At 42.0% G+C, this 21,620-nt stretch overlaps 3 protein-coding genes across 5 annotated transcripts; all 3 read right to left on the bottom strand.

Moving 5' to 3' along the window:
- Positions 1–289: 289 nt before the first annotated feature.
- On the bottom strand, positions 290–4,190 carry gps2 (G protein pathway suppressor 2). Of its 2 annotated transcripts, none has more exons than XM_069722914.1 (11): positions 4,051–4,190; positions 3,511–3,628; positions 3,279–3,388; positions 3,072–3,184; positions 2,911–2,990; positions 2,731–2,810; positions 2,305–2,476; positions 1,978–2,061; positions 1,677–1,753; positions 1,291–1,386; positions 290–608 (listed from the first exon to the last, which is right to left on the bottom strand). In XM_069722914.1, exons 2-11 carry the CDS (start codon positions 3,602–3,604, stop codon positions 516–518), a joined length of 999 nt encoding a protein of 332 aa, XP_069579015.1. In that variant the 5' UTR covers positions 3,605–3,628; positions 4,051–4,190; the 3' UTR covers positions 290–515. The 2 variants fall into 2 exon arrangements, with proteins under 2 accessions (XP_069579015.1, XP_069579016.1); XM_069722915.1 differs by lacking the exon at positions 290–608 and adding an exon at positions 1,848–1,899 and having other exon boundaries at positions 1,295–1,386.
- A 668-nt stretch (positions 4,191–4,858) lies between these two features.
- LOC138635428 (gamma-aminobutyric acid receptor-associated protein) lies at positions 4,859–8,175 on the bottom strand. The gene is made up of 4 exons (XM_069722890.1): positions 7,910–8,175; positions 6,323–6,401; positions 6,103–6,221; positions 4,859–5,936 (listed from the first exon to the last, which is right to left on the bottom strand). Exons 1-4 carry the CDS (start codon positions 7,997–7,999, stop codon positions 5,856–5,858), a joined length of 369 nt encoding a protein of 122 aa, XP_069578991.1. The 5' UTR covers positions 8,000–8,175; the 3' UTR covers positions 4,859–5,855.
- A 2,328-nt stretch (positions 8,176–10,503) lies between these two features.
- On the bottom strand, positions 10,504–20,558 carry LOC138635431 (CTD nuclear envelope phosphatase 1A). Of its 2 annotated transcripts, none has more exons than XM_069722893.1 (8): positions 20,209–20,394; positions 17,212–17,278; positions 15,057–15,175; positions 14,890–14,961; positions 14,531–14,647; positions 14,299–14,410; positions 13,076–13,160; positions 10,504–11,898 (listed from the first exon to the last, which is right to left on the bottom strand). In XM_069722893.1, exons 1-8 carry the CDS (start codon positions 20,311–20,313, stop codon positions 11,838–11,840), a joined length of 738 nt encoding a protein of 245 aa, XP_069578994.1. In that variant the 5' UTR covers positions 20,314–20,394; the 3' UTR covers positions 10,504–11,837. The 2 variants fall into 2 exon arrangements, with proteins under 2 accessions (XP_069578994.1, XP_069578995.1); XM_069722894.1 differs by lacking the exon at positions 10,504–11,898 and adding an exon at positions 11,908–12,659 and having other exon boundaries at positions 20,209–20,558.
- Between the last annotated feature and the right edge of the window lie 1,062 nt (positions 20,559–21,620).

The following is a 21,620-nucleotide window of genomic DNA, read 5'->3' as shown; positions in this document are numbered from 1 at the left end:
AATCAGCAACACATTGAACTAGAATCAGAACCAGCGTTCATCAATGTGTGTGACCAGAATCAGTGATTTAATCCACGTACTCTTCAATCAACCCACTAAATGTTCCTGAAGGGTTTTTCGGTACTTTTTAGTGAACAAAGTCCCTGCAGAGACACTCGAGCCACCGCCGATGTTGAGGTGGGTGAAGATACTAATTTTGTGCACATAAGCACCTCCATAATGGCTTCACAGTGTTGGCAGAACAAAAAGCTCTTTTACAAATTAATATGATTTGAAGTCTTGTAAAAAAAAAAAAAAATCAAAAGGTAGGTTTCCATAAAGAGGACTGCTTATGAACTTATGAACAAAGTCGAACCAAAGCTCGAGAAAAGATACTATACAAGGAATTAAAACACTTTTTTTTTTTCTTTTTTTAAAGTCGTCCATCAGGATGTCCAAGAATGTTGAGCGAAGCAGTGAAACCTCAGCGACAGTGACTTTTTTTGTTGTTTTGTTTTTTTAAACGTGGCTGCGAGCTACTTGCTGTGGTGGTAGAACCTCTGCCCACTCTGGCTGTGGGGGAGGAAGCTGTGACGAGGAGCGCCCTGGGGAGAGCTCTGAAACGTGGCCTGATGGTGGAGAGATAGAACAAAAAGACGACAGTCAGTGGGGTTTTGTTTTTTTTTCTTCCAGGAAATGAAGAGTACATTATGAACACGCGGCTGCAGCATAGAAATAGTAACGTTAAGAGCATTGGAAGAATAAATTCTCCGGTTGAACCTCACGCACGTTATCACATGACGACACGCCAGAATACACTATTTAAGAAATAGATGAACATATTATTCAGTTCCAGTCCATCTCTAAACTTCTTCATTCAGCTCTAATCTGATTGGACGCACTTTGGAAGGTCAGCGCGGCGTCATAACTTCCTAAATAGGAAAACAGCGACTCGGTTGTTATTCAGCTCGACGGTCGGCAGCCACGATCGCAGCCCTGTCGGGTTGTAGAGGTCTTTACATCACAAAATAAAACCGCTGTGCAACGTGCAACTTTTACAGTCTGTCCTCAGTGGGACAAATGTATTAAAACAATTAGCCTCCGGGCGGCGCCAGAGGAAACGTTATGCTGCCGTATGACAATCTAAAGACGAGTCACAGGCTCAGTGAAGAAACACACCGCCACTCTTTCTTCCACTTTGAATGACGGCTTAGTGGAGTTAGACGGCTCCAAATCATGGAGGAAATGATGGAGATCAATGACAGGGATAATGGAAACAGCTGTTTGTGCGTGTTTGCTTTGGGCGTTCACCTTTGCAGTGGGGATCTGGACTGCCATTGATGGCGTGGGCAGCAGGCCTGGAGCAGAGGGATGCATGGCGGGGGGGTGCATCGGCCTCAGAGCTCCCTGAGAGAACATCAACGGGACACGGAACCAAAAAAAAACCGAGATCAGATAAAAGAAGCGATTGTTGGAAGTAGGACGGAGGCAGGTCGAGCTGCTTCGACGATTTAAACAGTGACGTGTTGGAAAACGCTTGATTTGGGAAACAATTAGTTTCTGTCATAGTTAAAAGTCAGAAATCAAAATCATCAACAATAGATAAAGCTGTGTGATGTATATCCGTGTTCTTGATATTCTGTTTTCCAGGTTTAACCATGACAACATGGGAGCATCTGACAGTGAAGTTTTCTTACGGCGTCAGTAAAGCCGGACTGCTGGTTGGCATGTTCCAGCTGCTTCTGCAGCGGGATTCCTGCTCCAGGGATGTATCCTGCAGGACACACACAACATGCCGGTAATTACATAAAATCAGACAATAACGTGCAGCAACTGGAAAGTCTCCATTTGTGCTACTTAACACTTACTCTAAGATGTATTTTGGCTGCGGATGACGATTATCAATAATTGCTAGAGAGTCTGTGGCAGAAGAACTTAATATGTAAAAAGACTGAAAACAGCTCTGGGCATGAAGACAATGACAGCAATGTAACTCACCTGGCTGGGAGGTGAAGTGACTGTGGACGGGGTACCCAGCCTGCTGGTGAGGCAGGTACTGCATTGCTTGAAATGCAGACGCACCTTGATGTGTGAAAAAAAAAGAAAAAAAAAAAGAAAAAGGAAAAGGAAGAAAGAAGCTCAATGCAATCACTGCATCCCACTGTGACGATCAATCGCCGGGTTTCTGACACTTTTCAAACCTCCACCTGACGTGTTCACAATGAGAACTTCGCCCGTCCGACTTTTAACGAAAACAAATGTTCTAAACACTCGAGATCTGCGCACACGCACACGCACACGCACACGCACGCACACATCCGTTACCTCTGATCTGAGAGCTGCTTGCGAAACTGACAGGCACAGAAGGTCCAGCGGCATAGGTGGAGGGATGCTGGGCCTGAGACACCCCGTAGGTCTCATGGACCCCCTGGCTTCCGCTGAACTGTCCATGCTCTGCGGAGCCTGAGCTGAACCCGGCTGTCTGATAGTGACGCGCCTGAGAGAGGACGAGGTGGAGGCGTCAACACTGTAATACACAGTACCGGTGTCTACAATCAGCTTCTGCTAATGCTCATGGTTTAAAAAGTGTAAGACGAGGACTATCGGCAAAATTGTAAAAAAAAAAAAAAAAAAAAAAAGTCTCAAACTCAAACATGTGAGCTACAAAGAAGTATCTGTGGAGAAAAAGAAAAAAGAAGATGTTTTATGAAAACACATTAATTCTCAGAGTGAAACACCCCTTTTACTTACAGGGAGCACGGCGGCTGGGAACAGCTGTTTGCTGCGTTCTTGGAGCAGCTGACCCGGTCGACTGTGGCCGACTGGATTTCCTGAGATAAGAAAGCAGAAGAAAAAATTAAAAAAAAAAAAAATGACCACAACTACCAGCGTCAACAGGATATTTCACAAGAACCAGATGAGGTATCTCACCTTGAATACTGAGGAGGTGCTGTCCTGTGTGCATGGGCAGACTGGCCTGGTAGCTGGCTGATGTCAACGTTGTGATATCGCTGAAGACGGCAGGAGAGGCGCATGAACGCAACGACCAGCACAATAAAAAAAAAATGGAGGTATATAAATAGAAACGTTACCTCTGCTCCTTTCTGCGTCGCTTTTCCTCTTCGTGGAGAACTTTCTTGAGCTGCAAAAAGAGCTGATGTTTCTCTTCTTGAAGTCCCTGAAGTTTTTCTCCCATCTTCATGACCTGATGTCGACATTAAGGTCGGGAAAGCGTTCAGAAAACACGTCGCCGTGTATTTTTTAATTTTTTTTAATCGCTTTTTCATCGCTTTACCGACCTGCTCTTTGGTTTCCTCCAACGACATCCTCTCCTCTATTTCCTTCGTCCTCTTTCTCTCTTCCTCCTCCTTCATCTTCTGCTCCATCATTTTGTCCACCTCTTCCTCCTCTGAAACACGATGCATTCAGCCAGAAGAAAAACAGGAAACCATGAGGTTTTGACACAGCTTTGAGGGGGGGGAATAAATAAATAAAGCAACAGTCAAAATGTAGAAACATAAAGACGGGCACCTTGTCTCTTGCGCTCCCTCTCCCTCATGATGTGCTTGTGGAGGGCTCTGGCCATCGCGTTGGACAGCTTGGGTCTCTCCAGCAGGGCGGGCATGGTGACGGGCAGCGGAGGGGCCAGCTGGTGTGGGTGGACCGGTTACAAGGTTGCAGGGAGGGGAGGAAGGGAGGGAGGGGTAATCTTAAGCACATTTAAAATAATAATAATAATAATAAATCTACGTGTGTGTTCAAATCAGCGAGTTTCATAGTTGAGGCGGCCCGAGGCCTCGCTACGTTAGCTGCTAACGAGCTAAGTCAGCGTTGTTCGCTGTAGTGTCTGTTTCCGTCATAATAAATAAAAGTGTGAGTATAGTATTTAAGTTGAAGATTTGTGGAGCTTAAATATGTGCAGCAGTAGTAAAAAATATATATATATATATATATATATATATATACCCGAGTAAACGTTAGCTCGTGACAGCTAAGCTGCTAAACGACGTTACGCAATTTTATGTCATCGGTTGTTACTTTAAGTATAAAAAAAAATCCACAGAAACTTACTTTTAGTGCTTGAGGAGTCGTTTAACAAGAAGGTTTTCAAAATTGAGGCGACGTAGCTGTTTCCGGAGCAGTTCAACGAGGCCGCAGAAAAAATAACACCCCCAAAAAAACTTCTCATCAAAATATAAACAGACGGAAATGTTTTCTGTTGCACTTCCGGTTTAAAAGGCCGACGCCCGACTTTTCCCTCCGAATTGAATTCTGGGATTTGTAGTTTCTCCGCGTGACGTGACAGAGCTCCGATTTCCTCGTCAAAAAAACAAACAAACAAACAAAAAACTTTTGATAATTACTTCCTACAAAATCTTTGTTGTCTCTTGCACATTCATATCAACTAGATCTTGATAAAAAAAAAAATATCAGTTGCAATTTTATATTAAAAACAGTATTTTAATTCTTTAATTCAATTGTTGCTCCCTTTTCCACCGAGCTGCTTTTTTTTTTTTTTTGTAATGCTTGAAATAAGTTGATGGGAAAATAAAAGGAGATTTTATGTTGCATCAAACCAGCAACATAAAAAAAAAATATATATATAAGCGTACGAGCATGACTCGGCACATTTTATTTGCGCAGCCACGGTAGCTGATAAAGAGAAAGCAGCCCCCTGCAAATAAAGGAACAAAACATAGATCGGCTGGCTGAACTAGTTCAGGGTTTTTGTATGTTGTGCAGATTGTAACGCCCTCCGAGAAGGCAAACAATGAAGATGAACTGCTCAAAAGGAAGAAAAAACAAAACAAAAACAGAAAAAAAACCCAAAAGAGGCATTTGTAATCCCGTAAGATTGAAGAAAGACAAGAAACGCCGATAGCTTTTCATCACGTTTTATCATGTATGGTCATGAGTGGAGAGAAAGAGCCAGTAATGCAGCTGTATACAGAGTTCAAATTGTTGTTGTTGTTGTTCTTTAAAAAAGGAGACAAACTTAAAAAAGAAAAAGAAAAGAAAAACAACAAAAATTGCACTCGGCTTTACAATACCTTTCAAAAGTAAGCGATCCAAAATTAACAAAAATAACAACAATAATTATAGTAGCAGTCAACATAATATTCTTACCACTGAAAGCAGAGGATGATTGTTTAGTCTGAATCCTATTGAACTCCGTGCTAAGGTCGGATGCGGGGGAGCTAAATTCTCATTCAGGCTTTTATTGGCTGGTGAATTAAAACAAAAAAAAAACACACTAGCCACTTTAGATTTCTTTTTTTTCTCGGAAAATAAGTGCTGCAAAACAAGTTTTTCTTTACTCTGCCAGGGACTGAAGTACCCGGTGAAAGCTATTTATTTCTAACCTAAACTCAAAACTAGACGTCCAATAATCATGTTCGTTGTCAATAAGAGCTGATGTGAAATCAAATATCGTGCCTTTTTTTGTTTTCCCTTAACTCTGGAGTAACTATAGTTATGGCCTCGTTCTAAATATTATTTAATTATTGTTTCTCAGTGTTGTTGTTTTTCTTTCAGTAAAGTATCATCACATGACACCAGAAAAATAAACTGGCCACAAGACCATTGAACCAAAGTTGCTATTGGAAAGAAAAAAAGCGGGAGGCAAATACAATTCAGACTGCAGAATAATAAAGACATAAATGGATGGGAGATGGGTAATGTAATGGGGCGGTGAAAGTGCATTTGACATATTTACTCTGGGAACTCTAAGCTGCTGAGCTGGATTTAATATTTAAATGAATGGATGGTGGAGGTCTCAGAAAGGTGGGTAGTGGTTGGAGGGTGGAGGGAGGGGAGGAGGGTGGGGTTGGTTGGGTTGGGGGAGGTGGAGGAGGGTGGGGTGGGGTGGGGGGGGATCAGATTTCCCTTTGGCTGTTCCCGTACACACTCTCATCACTGTAGGCAATGTAGAGGAAAAAGTCCTCTTCATGATGCTCCTAAAAAAATAAAAAATAAAGACAACAAGAGAGAGAAAATCACATTAAATGCTATCGTATTTAAAAATGTAAGTAGAGGCTCAGTTTTAATGTAAGTAAATTACAATTAAACAATACAGAATATACTGGTTGAGTCAGAGAGGGAGAAGCAGAGCGAGACTCTTACCTGGTACAACAGTCCCATGGTGGCGGAGGTGGGTGGAATGACGTTGTTTACAAAGAAGAAGAGCGCGTCCTCAGCTCGCAAGTGGATTCTTTTCCGGATGAGGAAGTAAAACTGGCCCACTGGTTTAAAAAAAAAAACAACAACAAAAAGAGCAAATTTCACACGTAACATACTCACGTTTCTCAATGTCAAGCGGCTTTTCACACAGTGCCGTGTTTACCTGTCAGGTCGGAGGGGACCAGATATTTCTTCTTGTCCAGATCTCCTATTCTGGCTTTGGGCGCTTTCTCCACAATTACCTGAAAGAAAGTTTTCTGTGTGTCTTTAAACAAATTAACATATCACGTTTTTTTTTTGTTTTTTTCTTCCATTGAACGAAGGCTGCGCGTGTTGGTATGTTTCAGAACCTATTTCAGAAAAAGGGATGTGAGAATTTACCAAAATGTCAGTCAAGCGAGGGTTGAAATATATCCGCGCAAATGCGAGTGTTTCATTTCCAGTTTTGTGAAACCTCAAAAGAGAATTTCGTCGTTGAAAAGTTGAACTGCAACGATTAGTTGATGGAGAGAAAATTAGATCGATCGATTGTTTTGAGTCATATTTAAAAAAAAATACTAAAATGACTCCAGCTTCTTAATTGTGAATATTTTCCGCTTCTTTTAATCCCCCACGATAATAAACTGAATATATTAAATATACATTTCAGGGCAGCTTCTTTGTCTATGGGAAACACATTTTAAACCATTTTTGTACATTTTAAACACCAATTTATGCAGAATTTTTTTGTGTGTGTGTGTACAGATTAATATATAATAAAAAAAAATAATTATTAGCTGCATCCCTATTAGAAAGAAACTAGTATTTGTATACGTTAACAATTGTGCCCGGGGTTTAGCCGGGGATTGAAAGGATCAGTAGGTTAAAACTATTTAAAGTATCTCAGTCTATAAATAGAAAGAACTAATAAAATACTACCTGCCAACACGTCAAGCTGAAACCATTGATTGATGGACGGAAAATCAATCAGCAATTATTTTTAATGACCTATTAATTAATTAGATTTTTCTCAAGGTGGTTTAATCGCGACTGTAAAATACCATCTTCACTTGTTATAATTAATAGTCTTAATTTGTGTTTGACGAATCGAGAAACAACTCAATTAATTAATTAATTAATTAATTAAACTAAATTAATTAATGATCGTTTGAGAAATCACACTTTATACACAAATGAGGCACAAAGTCACGACAGATCTGAGCCCGGACGGTGTTCTCCAGGTCAGCTGTGGGACTTTAAACGGTCTCCAAGATACGTAAACAAATATTTGTTGACAACTATTTAAAAAAAAAAAAAAAAAAAAAAAAAGAAAGAAGGTGTTTCAACATCCAGGCTTGAAAACAACACCCAGCTGTGCTACGTATTTCACTCCAGCTGACCATAACAGCTGTTTAAACACCAGCAGCGAGGCCTCGTGCCGAGTCCACGTTATTATTATTATTATTTTTAAGCTTTATATATATATATATATATAAATATAAATAACCGAGGCGCGGAAGCTGTCAATAATTGGCCCGTCCCAGTGAGGCCGAGCTCGGTTAACCTCTAGGCGCTTGTTCGCTAAACCGCGCCGCGCTGTTCGGGAACACAACAAAATAAACAAACAAACAAACAAACAAACAAACGCGCGTTTGATACGACTTATCGATGACGCTTCGATTTGACTCGCCAGGTTCTCACAAGCGACTCAGCTTCGTCGCTTCCAGCGGCAGCTCGCCGTGAAAAGGCGCTAGCCGCGTTAGCTGCTCACCGGAACCCTGTCCGGGTACTTCTTCCTTATCTTCTCGCCTTCGGACCGCCTTTTCTCGAAGGGATGCTCCTCTTTGTACTGGAACTTCATCGTGGGGAGGAAAAAAAAGAGAGATGACTGACAACTAGTCGGTCACTCCGGAGTTATACAGTCTTTTTCTTTTTCTTTTTTTCTTTTTGCGGGAGGAAGCGTTTGACACACAAACACGAACGACGCTAACTAGCGCTAGCTCTCCACAGCTGTTTTCCTAGTGCGACTGCGGCGGATGGATACAATAACAACGTGACGTGGAGCGGAGGCTAGTCCGTAAGGGCGTACTTCTCCCCCCCCCCCCCTCTCCTCTCCGGTTCAGACTATATTAACGTAAATAACGCATTAACAATCGGTATTTACTTGAATTAAAATGACCCTCTTTGAAATGTTAGACGTGTTTGGGCAAATTTAGAGTCTGAGAGGCCATTTTTTTCTGCGGAACTATTTTATTTTTAATGAACCGCCGCGCATACAGACGAGTGGCAGGGCAGTGAGAAGGCATCTGTCCTTGTCATATGACCGAGGCCCAGTAGTTCGGAGCCGCAGACGACAAACTCGAAAACATGCCACGTTTTTTTACGTTAAATTAGGTTTTTACTGATTTAATCTAAGGTCAATTCAAACTCGGCTAAAGATATTCAACAAAAATGTTAGACAGTTGTTATCCCGAACCCATCCGAGATGAATAAAGTCTAATCTGGGTCTCAAGTTTCATGATTAAGTGGTCACAACATCGGCTAAATATAGAACAATAATCAATCAGTTTGATAGGTAGGCCTGACCTCATAGATTTAATTAAATTCAAGGACACCTCTCAAGAATATTTGATCAAAAGGGGTTCATTTTCTTGAAGCTTCTGACTCTTTTTTTTTTTTATATAAACCACTTTAATGGTCTAAAAAAATGTATTCTGGTTTTAAGATAACTACTTTTTCTTATTATTTTTTTTTGTTTTACTTTATATACCTTTTCTAAGCAAATTCAGTGCTAGGTTGTCATTCATATGTCCATTTCCAGAATGGAAAAGTTAATAAGCTGTCTCTTGCACAAGAGCTGTGGGTCTGTGACTCACTCTGCATATGCCCATGTGACATCTCTGCACCTTTATACTCTCATTTATAAGGAATTTCTACGGGATTAAATTTGCTGAGTCAGTTGTGGAGATTTTTTTTTTTTTTTTTTTTTCTCATCCCAGAGTTCAAAAGATGTATTTTAGATTTTTTTTTTTTTTAATCTGAAACACACCAGCTTCCGTTGCACCACGCTCTTCGTCTTTCATCTCTTCAGAATAACTTCCTCATGACCGAGGAGCGTGGCGTGGCCCGGGCGTTATGTCCTCTCTAGCCCAAGTCATACGTCCTCTTTACATTATGATGATGATGATCTTATCTATACTGTTGCAGCACTCTGAATTTGTTTATATTGCTGCAACTGAGCTGTCTGGACAAAAGCATTTGTGGAATGACCACAGACAGATAAGAAAGGACAACAAGTTTGTGGGATTCCCAGCATGCAACATTCCCGTTTAGAGGAGATTGTGTTCCTCATACCATTATCTTGCAGCATAATAGATTTCAACAGCGAGGTGTAGGAAACAGTCTTCCCCGGGAGTCATTTTTTCTGAGGAACTGCTGACAAAGACAACACAGGGGAGGGAGATTTCACAAGGAAGGTGGGAGTGAAAGCCTGAGTAGTCTTTTAGTTCAAACAACAGCATCACCAGAGGCGTGCTGGGAACCACTAGGTAATTCTATAAATTGCAGTTTGCTCCTGGCTAAACACGACACAGCTGCCTCTAAAATCTAATGTCTAAAATTGAATTGTTGAAAAACTGCTCCAACATAAAAACGACATGCAGAGATGTGCGCCAACAGTGAACGCCGAGACGTGCCGGTATGTTTTTTTTGTATACGGGACCATCACGGTGCAAGTCCACAACATTTACCGGTCAGGAAATCATTTTTTGAAAGTTTGTAGCTCTGCTAAAAACGTTCAGAAAATGGTGAATATAAAAATACACAATTTCCTGACAACCACTGCTGAAGATCATGTATGATTAATAATTGGATCTTGATGCGAGGTTGTTTTGTCGACTAAAAGTATGTAAACAAAATTTAGATATTGCTCACGCATTCAAAAAAAAACATGCCAAGATATGCAGCAGTGCTGAAAAGTGCCTCATAGTACAACTACAAGTACATTTGGTGTCGTTTGGCTTTGTCTGGATCTGAAGGTTACAACATCAATGACACAAAAAAACAACCTGTAATCTGTAGCTTTGGTGTGCAAAAGGTTATTCTAGCTCAGAAAAGGCTTACCTGAATTAGAGATAGTTTTGACTCACGAAGAAAGAAAAGGGGAGTAAACTGATAGTTTCCCGTTACACCACATGGTGGCAGCAGGTTATTAAGCCAAAGGGTGCCTCGCATAGAAACAGACCTTCAGTTCTTCATCACAGTGAAGTTAAGACAAAATGTTAAGTGTCAAACATGAGGGGAGGGAAAACAAAAAGGCTGCAGAATTATTGGCATTAAAATAAAAACAAGCTGAATAGTAACTGGTCGATACTGACAAGTGTTTTATTAGTAACACAGACCTGGAGACAGAGCCAATAAGAAGCCGCTGTGAGCCTTGACAAGACCGACATTGTTCAGAAGGCATTTAAAGATGGAGGGTTTAATAGTTGAACCCATACAGTAAGGAGGTTGGGGGGGGGGGGGGGGCGGGGAGGTTGGGTAAAAACAGAACGGGGAAGGCTGCAAGTTTGAATCAAATACAAAAAAAACAACTGCAACAAAAACAGAAGGGGAAAAAAAAAAGAGAAGTGCAATTCCTATTAGATGAAATCAGGATGGCATCAAATGGCAAAAAGGGGGAGAGCAAAATGTCATGGTATGCAGAAGTCATATTATCATATATTATGGTGACAGAGAAACAATCAGATATGGAAAGGCGGCACGGCAGTCCACATATCTTTACAAGCCATTCGGGTTTTTTCTTTTCTCACAATTTGAAGTCGAGTCTTGAGTCCCATGAGGAGCTTTGGGCAAACAGTGATGGTTATGGCAGGGGGGAAAAAAAAACCTGACTGCAAGGCTATTTGTCCAGAAAAATGCCTGTGGATGGTACGTTGCAAGCCAAGGTCCATCAATTACATCATTTAAATTGATCCGTTCTTGCTGGGGGAGGAAAAAAAATAAAAATACAAAGTACCTCAGGAATCAATGAATCACCGCTGGGGTATGAAGTTGATCTAGACGACGCAGTTTTCTATTTTCTCCAACTCCGTTGTTCCAAGAGGTTAAGACGGCAAATTGTCGAGTTGTCTGCTGACGTCTAATGTCCGGTGATGATGGCGAAGAATAAGAACAAGAAGAAGAAGAAGAAGAAGAAGAAGAAGAAGAAATAATAATGTAGAATTGTCTGTGTTGCTTAGCTGATCCTCCTCTTTCACTCCCCCCCCTCTCTCCCAATCGTCAAAAAAGTTTAAAAAGGACTAACGAACTCAGCAAGCATACTCCGACTCACGTACACAAGCTCACCTCCATACGCACAGTCAGTATCAGGAGCGATAAGGCAGAGAGGCTCCGTTTGTTTTGGAAAAAAAAAAAAAATACAAATAAAGAATCGAGAAGGAAAAAACGAGAAAAAAAAAAAAAAAAAAAAAAAAAAAAAGCTGGCTCCCCCCTCCCTCCCCAGTAGTTTGTGGGTTCTGGGTGATCCCGTACTGTTCATCCCCGTGTTAGACGCTCGCCCCAACCCTCGTCTCCTCAGGACACGTCTGAGAGGCTCAGAGAGGGCTGGTGGGTCGTCTGCGTGGGACTGGAGGGCAGGATGGAGGCCGGCGGAGAGGAAGAGGCCGGTCAACAAGCCCCGCCCCTCTGCTGTCAGCCGATCACCAGAGCCGGTGCTGGTGGAGGTTTCGACTGAGGACGGAGCGGACATCAGCAGTGAACCTGCGAGAAGGAGCGAGATGGACAGTTGGACTCGACCGTCTCAGACATTTAAAGAAGCTGTGTGAGCTATTCCAGTAGATTGCAGCTTCTTGTTAAGGATAGCAGATTTGTAGTTTTCTATCAACTCAAACATTGTATAAAAAAAAAAAAAAAAAAAGGCAATGGTCTGTTCTGGCCTCCATTATTTATCAATATCCAAATACAGGTTTAAATATACATCCTCCTGAGCTTCTCCCTGATGATCTTACAGAAAGTATCCCACCTGTCTTTCATTAAACAAGAACATTGTTTTCCACTGTTTTTTTTACCAAATTGTGATCCAACCTATTCCTTCCTTCCTTCTTGTCCCGGACACATGGGCTCCATTACTGCCCATGCAACATAATTATGTGGGTTAACCTAGAGTAACATAAAACTATAACAACAAATCAAATAGTAATAATATCATATTTTTAAAGGTATATTAAACACGATGGGAAATATGCTTAGTTCATTGCAGAGCGCCAGATGAGAAGATTTAGATCAGTCCCACTTCTGGGAGGTGGAACAACGATTCTAGCTCTCCCACAAGTTAAAGGCTAAACCTTTTTATACTTCAAAAGCTCACTATTAAACATTTTGCGTCTCTTTTGCTTAACCCCTACTTCAACAAAAATATATGTACACAAAATTATGCGGGTTACAAACTGTTCAGCTGTTTGCAGCTGCTTCCAGTCTTGTTCTGAATAGACGTGAAAGCTGCAGCAATTTTGATCTTCTCACTGTTAGAAATAAAGTAAACAAGCATATTTTTCTTTACAAAAACATCTAACTATTCCTTAGAGCGACTGGAGGCACAGTGTTCGGAATTTTGTTTTCCTAAAAGTGCCTTCAAGTATTTTGTGGTTGCAACATGTGAGCCAGACGGGGTACGCGTCAACAACCTTAAATTACCGTGTCATTCGTAGGTGTTACATGCACTCCGTTTAAACGGAGCCGAATGAGGATCAGGACAGGTGATAACATGTACCGACAACGTAAATCATGTTGGTCTGCTGTGGCCGTCCTCTTAAACGACCACAGATCATTTGAATTCAGGAAGTTTGAATGTGACTTTAAACGGTGGAGACGGTAAGACGCGAGTGGAAGTGTTCACATTGTTTATTTGCATCTGTGCCAACTTCATAATGCCTTTTACCTTAGTGCATCCAGCATAGGCAGCAAGTTAAGAAGTGCTGTGTCACTAGGGTCGCTGAACCAGGACTTGATGGGTATTGCATTGTCTGGAGGGCAGAAAACAGGCATTCAGTCGCGTCGGTGAAACGGACATGGTTGAGACGTTTCTGCTGCCGTTTTTAAAAAGGAGGTCACCGAGTGTTCGAGGAGCTCCACATTCAACATACTGTAAAAAACATTTACAATACAGGCCTTGTTGGGAAAATAACCACTGCTGTTATTTGTACTCTTTTCTGCCTCATCACGAGGAGGATGAATGTTACTGGAATACAAGCAGCCAAAAATAAACTTAAACCTGTTACCAATATGAATGGGTTTAAGCTTTAACTCTAAACTTCATAGTTTTGATCTGAAACTGGAGTATAAAAAAACAACAACATATAAACCAAACGGCCATAATATTCGCTAGGCCCTTTTTGATTCTTGTTCTTGGCAGGTGGAAGTAACACTAATGACGCAATCAGCAGCTCGTTAGCTGATAAGTTACACCTGCGTTTGACAAATACAAAAAAAAAAAGGTGTCTCAAGTTTCTCTGCACATTTTTCCTCCCGTCATGTGTGACTACAAGGTGGAGATGTGGAAGCTCGACATTACAATACATGAACAACAATAAAGACAGTATTTGGGATATTTTAAATGTATGTGGAGAATTTTCTCGACGCTCCGCCACTTGAATAAATAAAATGTTCAGTTTTCTTGATGAAGTTGAAATTCATTTACATTTTTTAATTGCTTGAAGATTCAATTATCTCTAAAGTATGTCACGTAAGAGAGCCAATAAAAAAACAATGGGAATGGTTGAAGTTGTCATGTTGACACAAGGGTGTATGGATTGAATGACAAAGTCAACTGAAAGCCTCGTTTTGATCTGCTCCCGTTTGCCCTGTTGAGGTTACCACATTACGCTTTCATGGATATATTTCAAATTAAAAGCCTTGTAGCTTTATTTCTTACCAAGGCTTTTATTGTGAAATATTTGCAGGACTGTGTTGTGACTTAAATCGGACAATAACACTTTAGATGAGAAGGACCGTTGAAAATAGACTATACATCGTTAACTCAACTATTGTAATTGAAGTGGTCGCCACAGTGGTTACACAATCTCAGAAAACGAGTCACAACTTCACCGCTCTGAACAGGAGAGTGTAAAACACAACGGTTAGCGTGATGTGCAGAAGTCTTACCTGGATGGCTGCGATAAGCACCAGGCGAGTTGTCCAGGATAACAATACTGGACATGTCATCGTGTACTACGGACAGGTCTTTAATATAACTACCTAGATCCAATGTACAGTGCTGGCAAAAGAAAGAAAACCACAAAAAGTCACAGACAAAGCGGAGAGCGGGAACGCAGAGACGTCACCGGCTTAATATTAGCTTTAACGCACGCTTTATAAACACAGTGCAGCGACGTACCTGTCTGTAGTATCTGCGTTTCAGGATGTTCCTGTTATTGTCCAGCTTGTCTGCCACTGCCGAGCCATAGATTTCCATACTGGCTGTGAAAACGACCAGCTCATACCACTGGCTCACCTGTACGCACACACAGTGTATTGGAAACACAATAGTAGTAGAGCGGTTACAGTCTGTGCTCAGTAAGAATCACCATACAGAACAAATACAGTTTTATGACATCCGTTAGAGTGAGAGTGCAACGGAGATGAATGGAAAAGATGGACCTGACCGGAGCAGCGATGTTCGTGTGCTTTAATTTAAGATGGAAACACACACAGACAGTAAAACTGACCACAGCAGCTCGTTTGACCGACACTCACCACTTCTAAAAAGAAGTCAACATGCGGCCTTTTATGTACGAAGAATCTGACTGGGTGCTTGTCGATGACGACCTGCGTGAGAGAAGAAGAAACAGATGGACGCAGCTCATTTACACCAAAACGGTATTTAGACACGGACGCTCTCGTGTGTCCGACTGTGGACGTACTTTGAGGATGAAGTCCGGCGGCGTGCCCGGTCTCACTGTGGGCCTGAGGACCCCGTCATGGTGAGAGTGGATCAGCGTCTCATCCAGGTCCAGAACCAGAATCTTCCTCTTTACTGCATCTGGGGTTTACGGGACAATTCGGACATTCGTTCAGTGCATTTACAAACAACACAATACTCAAATCATTGAGAGATATTTGGTTCCATGGGAATTCATAACATGAACTCGCATGCACTGAAGTGACCTGACTATTATACCATACACCTAATTAAATCATCAGATTTCTCTCTAACTCCTGACTTTATCTTGAAACCAGGATTTGCTATTTTAAGCCCTTTTATTTAGTCAGGACATCTAGACGCCACAAAGAAAGCAGAGGCTCTGGAGCGCAGGATTTTCTCGCAGCACGTGTGCAAATCATCAGCTGTTTCGGAGCAGAAACGACTTCTTCACACTTAAAGAGGCTACTAAATGCCATTTTCACTTTCTTTGACATTAAATACAAGGGGAGACCACTGTGTGTAATGCGATATACCAAAATTCTTGCTCTTAAATTGGAAATAAATGCAGTGAGGTGCATTATAAAGAAACAGCAAAGTGTCCACACTGCCGGTAAGGAGATAGTCAACAGGAACGATCTCGGACGTAAATGGGACCTCACAGTTGGGTTTATGATCAAGAAAATAATGGCTATTACGGTACATTGTCATTTGTAAACAATGATGTAAATTACATTTTCCATCACACGGGTTCCTCCATATGTCAATTTATCTCATCTCTTTCTGTACGGATACCATAATTGATGCGTTGCTTTAATACATTTCCAGCTCTTGGGGCTAATTGAAGCTACTTTACGCTCTTGCGGGAACATTCAGCCGATTACAGATAGTGACATCATAATACTGAGAGCTCTTCTTAAACTTCTGTTCGTGAACTTTGAGCAGATTGTGAGCAATGTGAAGCCGAATGTTTAAAGAAGACCTTTCACACCGTTGCTTCTGCTTCTGGACCGAGTGCCAGGCAGGTAAAGTAAAACTGAAACACAATCCCTCCTCTACGTCGGGCTGTCTGCTGATAAAAGCAGAGAGGAAGTTCGTTCGGCGCACACAAACCACTTGACTCGCTATTGCAAGCGTGGCCTTTGAACATTTGCATTTCCTCTCCACTTCCATCACCATGAGCAGGTCCTGTCGCACTTTACTTTAGGGTCGGAAACATGCCATCATCTTAAGTAGCCTCTGACTTTACCTGCTGCTATTATTCTTATGTAGATGTTTCTTGGGGGATCGGGGGGGGGAGTAGCTGTTTATTTAGCATGGTGGTTAACCATCTCCAGCCTAATTAAGCAGTCTTTTAATTTTAGCATTGTGGTGAGAGCTCTGGAGAAACACTTCAGTCTGAACGCTGCCTCTTTTTCAGTAAAAGCTCGGTGTGCAAAGCAACTTATAACGTCAGGTATTGTTTACATTAGACAGTGTTCATACTGCATTTTTAGCAATGAACACTTAATTTATTATTTATTAGTGTGCTTTATTGAAGTTTCTCTCTGCACATTTAAAGCTGCGCTAAACACTGAGGTTTATTTTAAAGGGCTGATGCTGATCTTGGGGAAATTCAGGTTTACTCTGAGCAAAGTCCTCCTTCGTATACATACAATATAATTGGCTTTCAATTGTAATGACGTCTCAATATATGTCGAGGAGCCATGCTGCAGCCAAACACCTTGTTTGCAAACTATTCTTTGTTGGCAAAAAGTCAGAGAGAACACAACAGCCAACATTGTAGTCCAACAAGTTTACTGGCACAAGTAAGAAAGGAAATACAAGACAACTGTGCATGTAACATCTGATCCATCTTGATAAACATACACAGCTTTAACCTCAGGTCAAGCCACATATATGACCGTTTCTGACAGGAAGTCCGAGCTATCTCATAGTACACAGTATTATAGGTATAAACTCTGTCTGAACTGGTGGTCATGAACTCTGAAGAGTGTCTGTGCTAGAAAGGTTTACTTCTCTTTTGTGCTCAACAAACTCCTTTAACTTGTTCTTACGCTACATTAAAATGTGTTTTGATTCCAATGCTAATATCCCCTCCCGTGTCCTCACAAGGTTCCTGTCTGGTCACATCATGAAAACCATTGTGTACTCACTGAGTCTGTTTCTGGAGATGGGCGACAGGGGCAAAGTGTCGTATCGCACCGTCTGATACTGGATTATCTGCAAATGAAAAAATGCAAATGAAACAGTCAGGCAAACCTCGACAGATCGGGACGTTCGTAAAACAACAAGGTAAATGCAAAACACTGAGCCATAATGAGATAACTGTGCCGTGACAAGATTTTAAACTATCCAAACTGCATTTTTTTTTTGACACCGGGCACACGAGAGGCTTCATTTGCTTCTGTCCTCTATGAGTGCTTCTGTTCTTTTCCAAGTCAGAAGCTTTTTGTGGGATTTTATATAAGTGTTTTTGGAAATGGTTTGGGGCACAAAGAAAAGTTGCTTTCCGTTATCTTGTTTCGGCATTAAAAAGGATCACGACTAAAACTTAACTGTGCCGTGGATGACTTGGGCCAGAAAGATGGCTAGTACCCCGACGAAGGCTCTATAAAACCCGACGTGTTGATTAAAAACTCATATTTCAGCTGTTTAAGATGATGAATTGTTCGGAAACCAGATCAATAAAAGGGAACAGAGGAGGAACCAATTTTGAAATAATGAAAAGAAGTTGGTTGTGTCCGCCCTGCGGCTCTTCCTCTCTAACTCCACTCAGAGTGACTACAGAGGATCCTCTCGCCCAGGGGCTCTGCACTTTTCTTCACGGGGCTATTTTTATCCCCCCAGCTGTCAGCGGGTGTCAGCGGAGCACGGGGCACACATAGTAAGAGAGACTTGCAGGGTGACTTTGACAGAGCCTGGGCTGCTGCTTGGTACCTAACCCTTGGACGGGGCCTCCCTCTGTGTCCCCTCCCAGCGCTGCCTGGCAGAGGGAGCTCGGGGGAAGCCTATTGGGGGGCAGCAGCTGCTGGGCACCACGGGGGGACCTCACCCTCGACTCGGCTCTCTGTACGTCCATCTGGACCCCTAACATGCAAACTGAGACGGAGTCCTACGCCTCCCGCAGAGTTTTTACAACTAATGTTTCAATTACCCAAAACATAAATCCTTAGTTCATAATGGAGATAAGCAGGTAGCTGTAAACAGGACAACATAATGAATGCCTATAAATAAACTATCAGATACTAGAGCTCAAACAAACACTTTTACTTTCTTGATTAAATAAATACTTGTGTGATAAATACTTGTGTGATCCACAACCCACGCTGGCCAACCAAAAGTCAAAACCCCAAATACATCACTTTGACTGTAACAAGAAACAAAGAACTTCTAAGAGCCAGTAGATTTCCCCAAACTGAGAAGCTTACGTCAGAAAATGTTGGGCATTTTGGTTTGAAACAAATTACAACTAAAGAAAATTGTTGCAGATTAATGTTGATTAATCAACTAATCCTTTCCGTTCCCCCGTAAGCTCTTAAAGTTGGGAGTTTTGTGTCGACTAGCTGACTGTTTCACCACATTCGACCTCACACTGTTAATATATCTTGCAGGATAACAAGCAGCGCCGTCATGTACCACTGATGGCAGTGAGATTGATAAGCAACCATCTCGGCAGTTGTTGACACAGAGTAGTGTGCACGGGATTTTGACCAGAGTTACAAAGGGGATTAATAGATTTATAAAAAGGAGTTATGATGATAAACATAAATTAGTTGTATCAAGCCACGGCACGTATAGCTATTACTTCCTTAAAAAGGTACTAAAACGGATTTTAGGACTTCAAATCCTCACTTGAAATATTTTTGATCATCCTCAACACACCTGTCATGTTTGTCCATCGGGTAATGGACATTTCAATGAGTGGGAACGCGAGCACTCGGCGGATCATGACTCTGTCCCAGTGCATCACAGACAGTAAACAAGAGAGCTAAACTGCGAGTGAGAATGAGAGAAACAGAGGGAGAGAGAAAGAGAACAGTGCACTCTCTTGTGTTGACATAATCCCTCTCACTTCAGCCATAACGTGGACTGAACGACTCACTCTCAGGGCCCGCTGACAACCCGCAAGTGTTGCTGCCGCACAATAAACTGCAGACAAACCTCGAAACAGCAAGACGATTACAGCACACCGGGGCGCTCGTCCAAGCTTTGTTGGTCTGATTCGGAGCTAGAGTCTAAGTCCACTCGTATTACACCACATACGCACGTCTATTAACGACTCCACAAACACCTGCGTGTATGTCTAAGTTACAAGCGGGGGGAGGTGTGGGGGGCTTCGGCCACCTTTAAATGCCATGTTTACCGTGGGGAGGGGGGGGGGGGCATTTGTGAGGTGACTTGCAGGCTTGTGTTAAGCCTTTCTCCTTAAATGTAGGAGGTTTCCACCTGATGAGCCGTTCATTCACGCAATCTTATCACACAAAAAGACAGCTAGATGTGTTATTTTGAGGCCTGAAAGAAAACACAATCTGCAACAACATGCCAATTATTCTATGATTTAATAGCGTCATTGATTGAATTTAAGTTTTCTTGAGACTTCGGTGTCCGTTTAGATCCTCGACTGTTCAGCAAAATGACCTATTTGGCAGATTTTAAAAAAGAACTACACTACTTTCTTATATTTTATAGACAAAATGGTGAATAAAAATAATAATAAAAAAAAGGTTAATTGGCAGTTGTACAATTTGGGGTATTATTTGCGAACTTCTTTCGTTGCAGACGCGTTTACAGTTTGCAAAGATGTTGTGGATGATGAAGCATTACATTACACGTTGATGTGTTGTTGAGTGGGAAGGTTGAGGCATCTCAGGCAGAGGGATTATATATTTTTTTTAACAGATTATTTGGCAAAATTATTGTAACATGCACGTGATGAGACAGATTATAAAAAAAATAAAATAAAAAAAAAAGCCCAGGTGAGAAACACAGGTAATCCAACCACGTGATCTAAAAACAAAAAAGATTATTTTAGGCAGATGGGGAGTCATGGCAACGTAAGAGACTTCAAGTTCACTTGTCACAGACACAAAACATCACTTTTTGTTGTTGTTGTTGTTGTTGTTTGTTGTTGTTTGTCGTGTCCCCCTCACCGTCCGGAGGTGCTTCCTGAGGATGTACATGATGAAGCCCCATATCCTGGACGTTACGCCGAGGAAAGTGCGGATGCCGAGTAAACACTGCCGGGTCTTCAGCATGTTGACGGGCACGCAGAGACCCCCCGCGGCCACCGCAAGGAGGTCACACACACGGAGATGGAGGAGGAGGTGGTGGTGGTGGTGGTGGAGGTGGAGAGTCCCCCCCCCAAAAAAAAACAAAAACAAAAACCCGTCTTTTTTTTTTTTTTTTTTTAGCCGCAGCCGCCAAACTAGCGATTCAAACCCGAAGCCGGAGGCCACGCGAACCGTGTGTGAGGACCTCGCTCTGCACACTTGTGGCTCGATTTAGCGTTAAATCGAGCGCATTCGCATCGCAGCGGAAGGCGGACAGACGCGGTCTCCGAAAGAAAAAAAAATAATAACACAAAAAAGGAGAAAAAAAAAAAGCCGCCGCCGTTGTTGTTGGACCCGAAACGCGCAGCTCGTTGCGCGCTAACTACCGTTAGCTCGTAGCCGCCGAGCTAACCGCTAGCTCGACGGGGTGACCACCTTGAACCTTGGACAAAACAGAAAAAACACCCCCAAACGAGGAGAAGGGCTCCGGGGCCCCGCCGAGCTCACAGGCACCGGGCTCGACGCGACTCGGACGTCCGAAGAGAGACCGGGGAAGGGAAGAGAGAGAGGGGGGGAGGGAGGGGGTTGTGTGCAAAAGTTGCCCCCCAAAAAAGTCGAACCGGCCCGGTTAAAAATCAGTTTGTAGTCCAGTGGAAATCCGGAATGAAACTGCGAGCCGCCATCGCCGCTTTGCCGTCACTTCCGCAAGGAATTGTGGGGTCGCGCGCAGCACGTCCACGTGGAAAGGAAACAAACAGCAACTACGGGGCCCCATAAAAGTCTGCTCAAATTAAACACATATATTATCGGTTGTATATAGTTAAATTGGCTGCCGGTTCTCGTTCAGTTTAACGCAAACAGGACTTCTGGTAAGAAATTTAACGTTTAACGTTACGTAAATGTTTTTTTTTTTTTTTTCCCTGATGTTGACAGTGGCTTTAATTGGTGTCAATAAACCCCCATAATCCCACCGTGATTCAACGTTGTAAAACAATATAACGTGGGAGAAGTTAAATACTCTTTATAGGCACTTTATTTTTTTATTATCTATCTTACTATTCTGTGGGGTTTTCTGATGACAAAACCAAACCAATTGCCACATATAAGACAGTATTTGGCAGCTTTATTTAGACACGTGGGCATTACAACTGCCAATTAATGCTAAAAAGTTTCTTCCACCTAATTATTCATTACAAACTTTTAGGAAACTAATAAATCTCCCCTGACAATGCCATTGATGTTTCTAATATGAAATGGTGTCACTGGGAACTAATTATCATTTTGTGCAAATA

Source organism: Brachyistius frenatus, unplaced genomic scaffold (assembly GCF_029030835.1).
Source record: "Brachyistius frenatus isolate BFR_SWC_R1_liver_20210118 unplaced genomic scaffold, ASM2903083v1 Contig_308, whole genome shotgun sequence".
In the NCBI taxonomy this organism is placed as follows: domain Eukaryota; kingdom Metazoa; phylum Chordata; class Actinopteri; family Embiotocidae; genus Brachyistius; species Brachyistius frenatus.
The sequence above is the reverse complement of the archived record's forward strand: the minus strand, read 5'-3'. Positions and strand labels throughout refer to the sequence as shown.

Bases quoted from the DNA above. Each gene is read 5' to 3' on its own strand.
- gps2 (XM_069722914.1), bottom strand. From the start codon at position 3,604: ATGCCCGCCCTGCTGGAGAGACCCAAGCTGTCCAACGCGATGGCCAGA. The intron at 3,185-3,278 runs GTCGGTAAAGCG...TGTCGACATCAG, and splicing joins TGGAGGAAACCAAAGAGCAG to GTCATGAAGATGGGAGAAAA. The intron at 2,062-2,304 runs GTAACGGATGTG...TCACACATCAAG, and splicing joins AAGCAGCTCTCAGATCAGAG to GTGCGTCTGCATTTCAAGCA.
- LOC138635428 (XM_069722890.1), bottom strand. From the start codon at position 7,999: ATGAAGTTCCAGTACAAAGAGGAGCATCCCTTCGAGAAAAGGCGGTCC. The intron at 6,222-6,322 runs GTAAACACGGCA...TTTTTAAACCAG, and splicing joins GGTCCCCTCCGACCTGACAG to TGGGCCAGTTTTACTTCCTC. The intron at 5,937-6,102 runs GTAAGAGTCTCG...TTATTTTTTTAG, and splicing joins CCATGGGACTGTTGTACCAG to GAGCATCATGAAGAGGACTT.
- LOC138635431 (XM_069722894.1), bottom strand. From the start codon at position 20,313: ATGCTGAAGACCCGGCAGTGTTTACTCGGCATCCGCACTTTCCTCGGC. The intron at 14,411-14,530 runs GTACGTCGCTGC...TTCTTTTGCCAG, and splicing joins AACGCAGATACTACAGACAG to CACTGTACATTGGATCTAGG. The intron at 13,161-14,298 runs GTAAGACTTCTG...TCTGCCCTCCAG, and splicing joins TGCTTATCGCAGCCATCCAG to ACAATGCAATACCCATCAAG.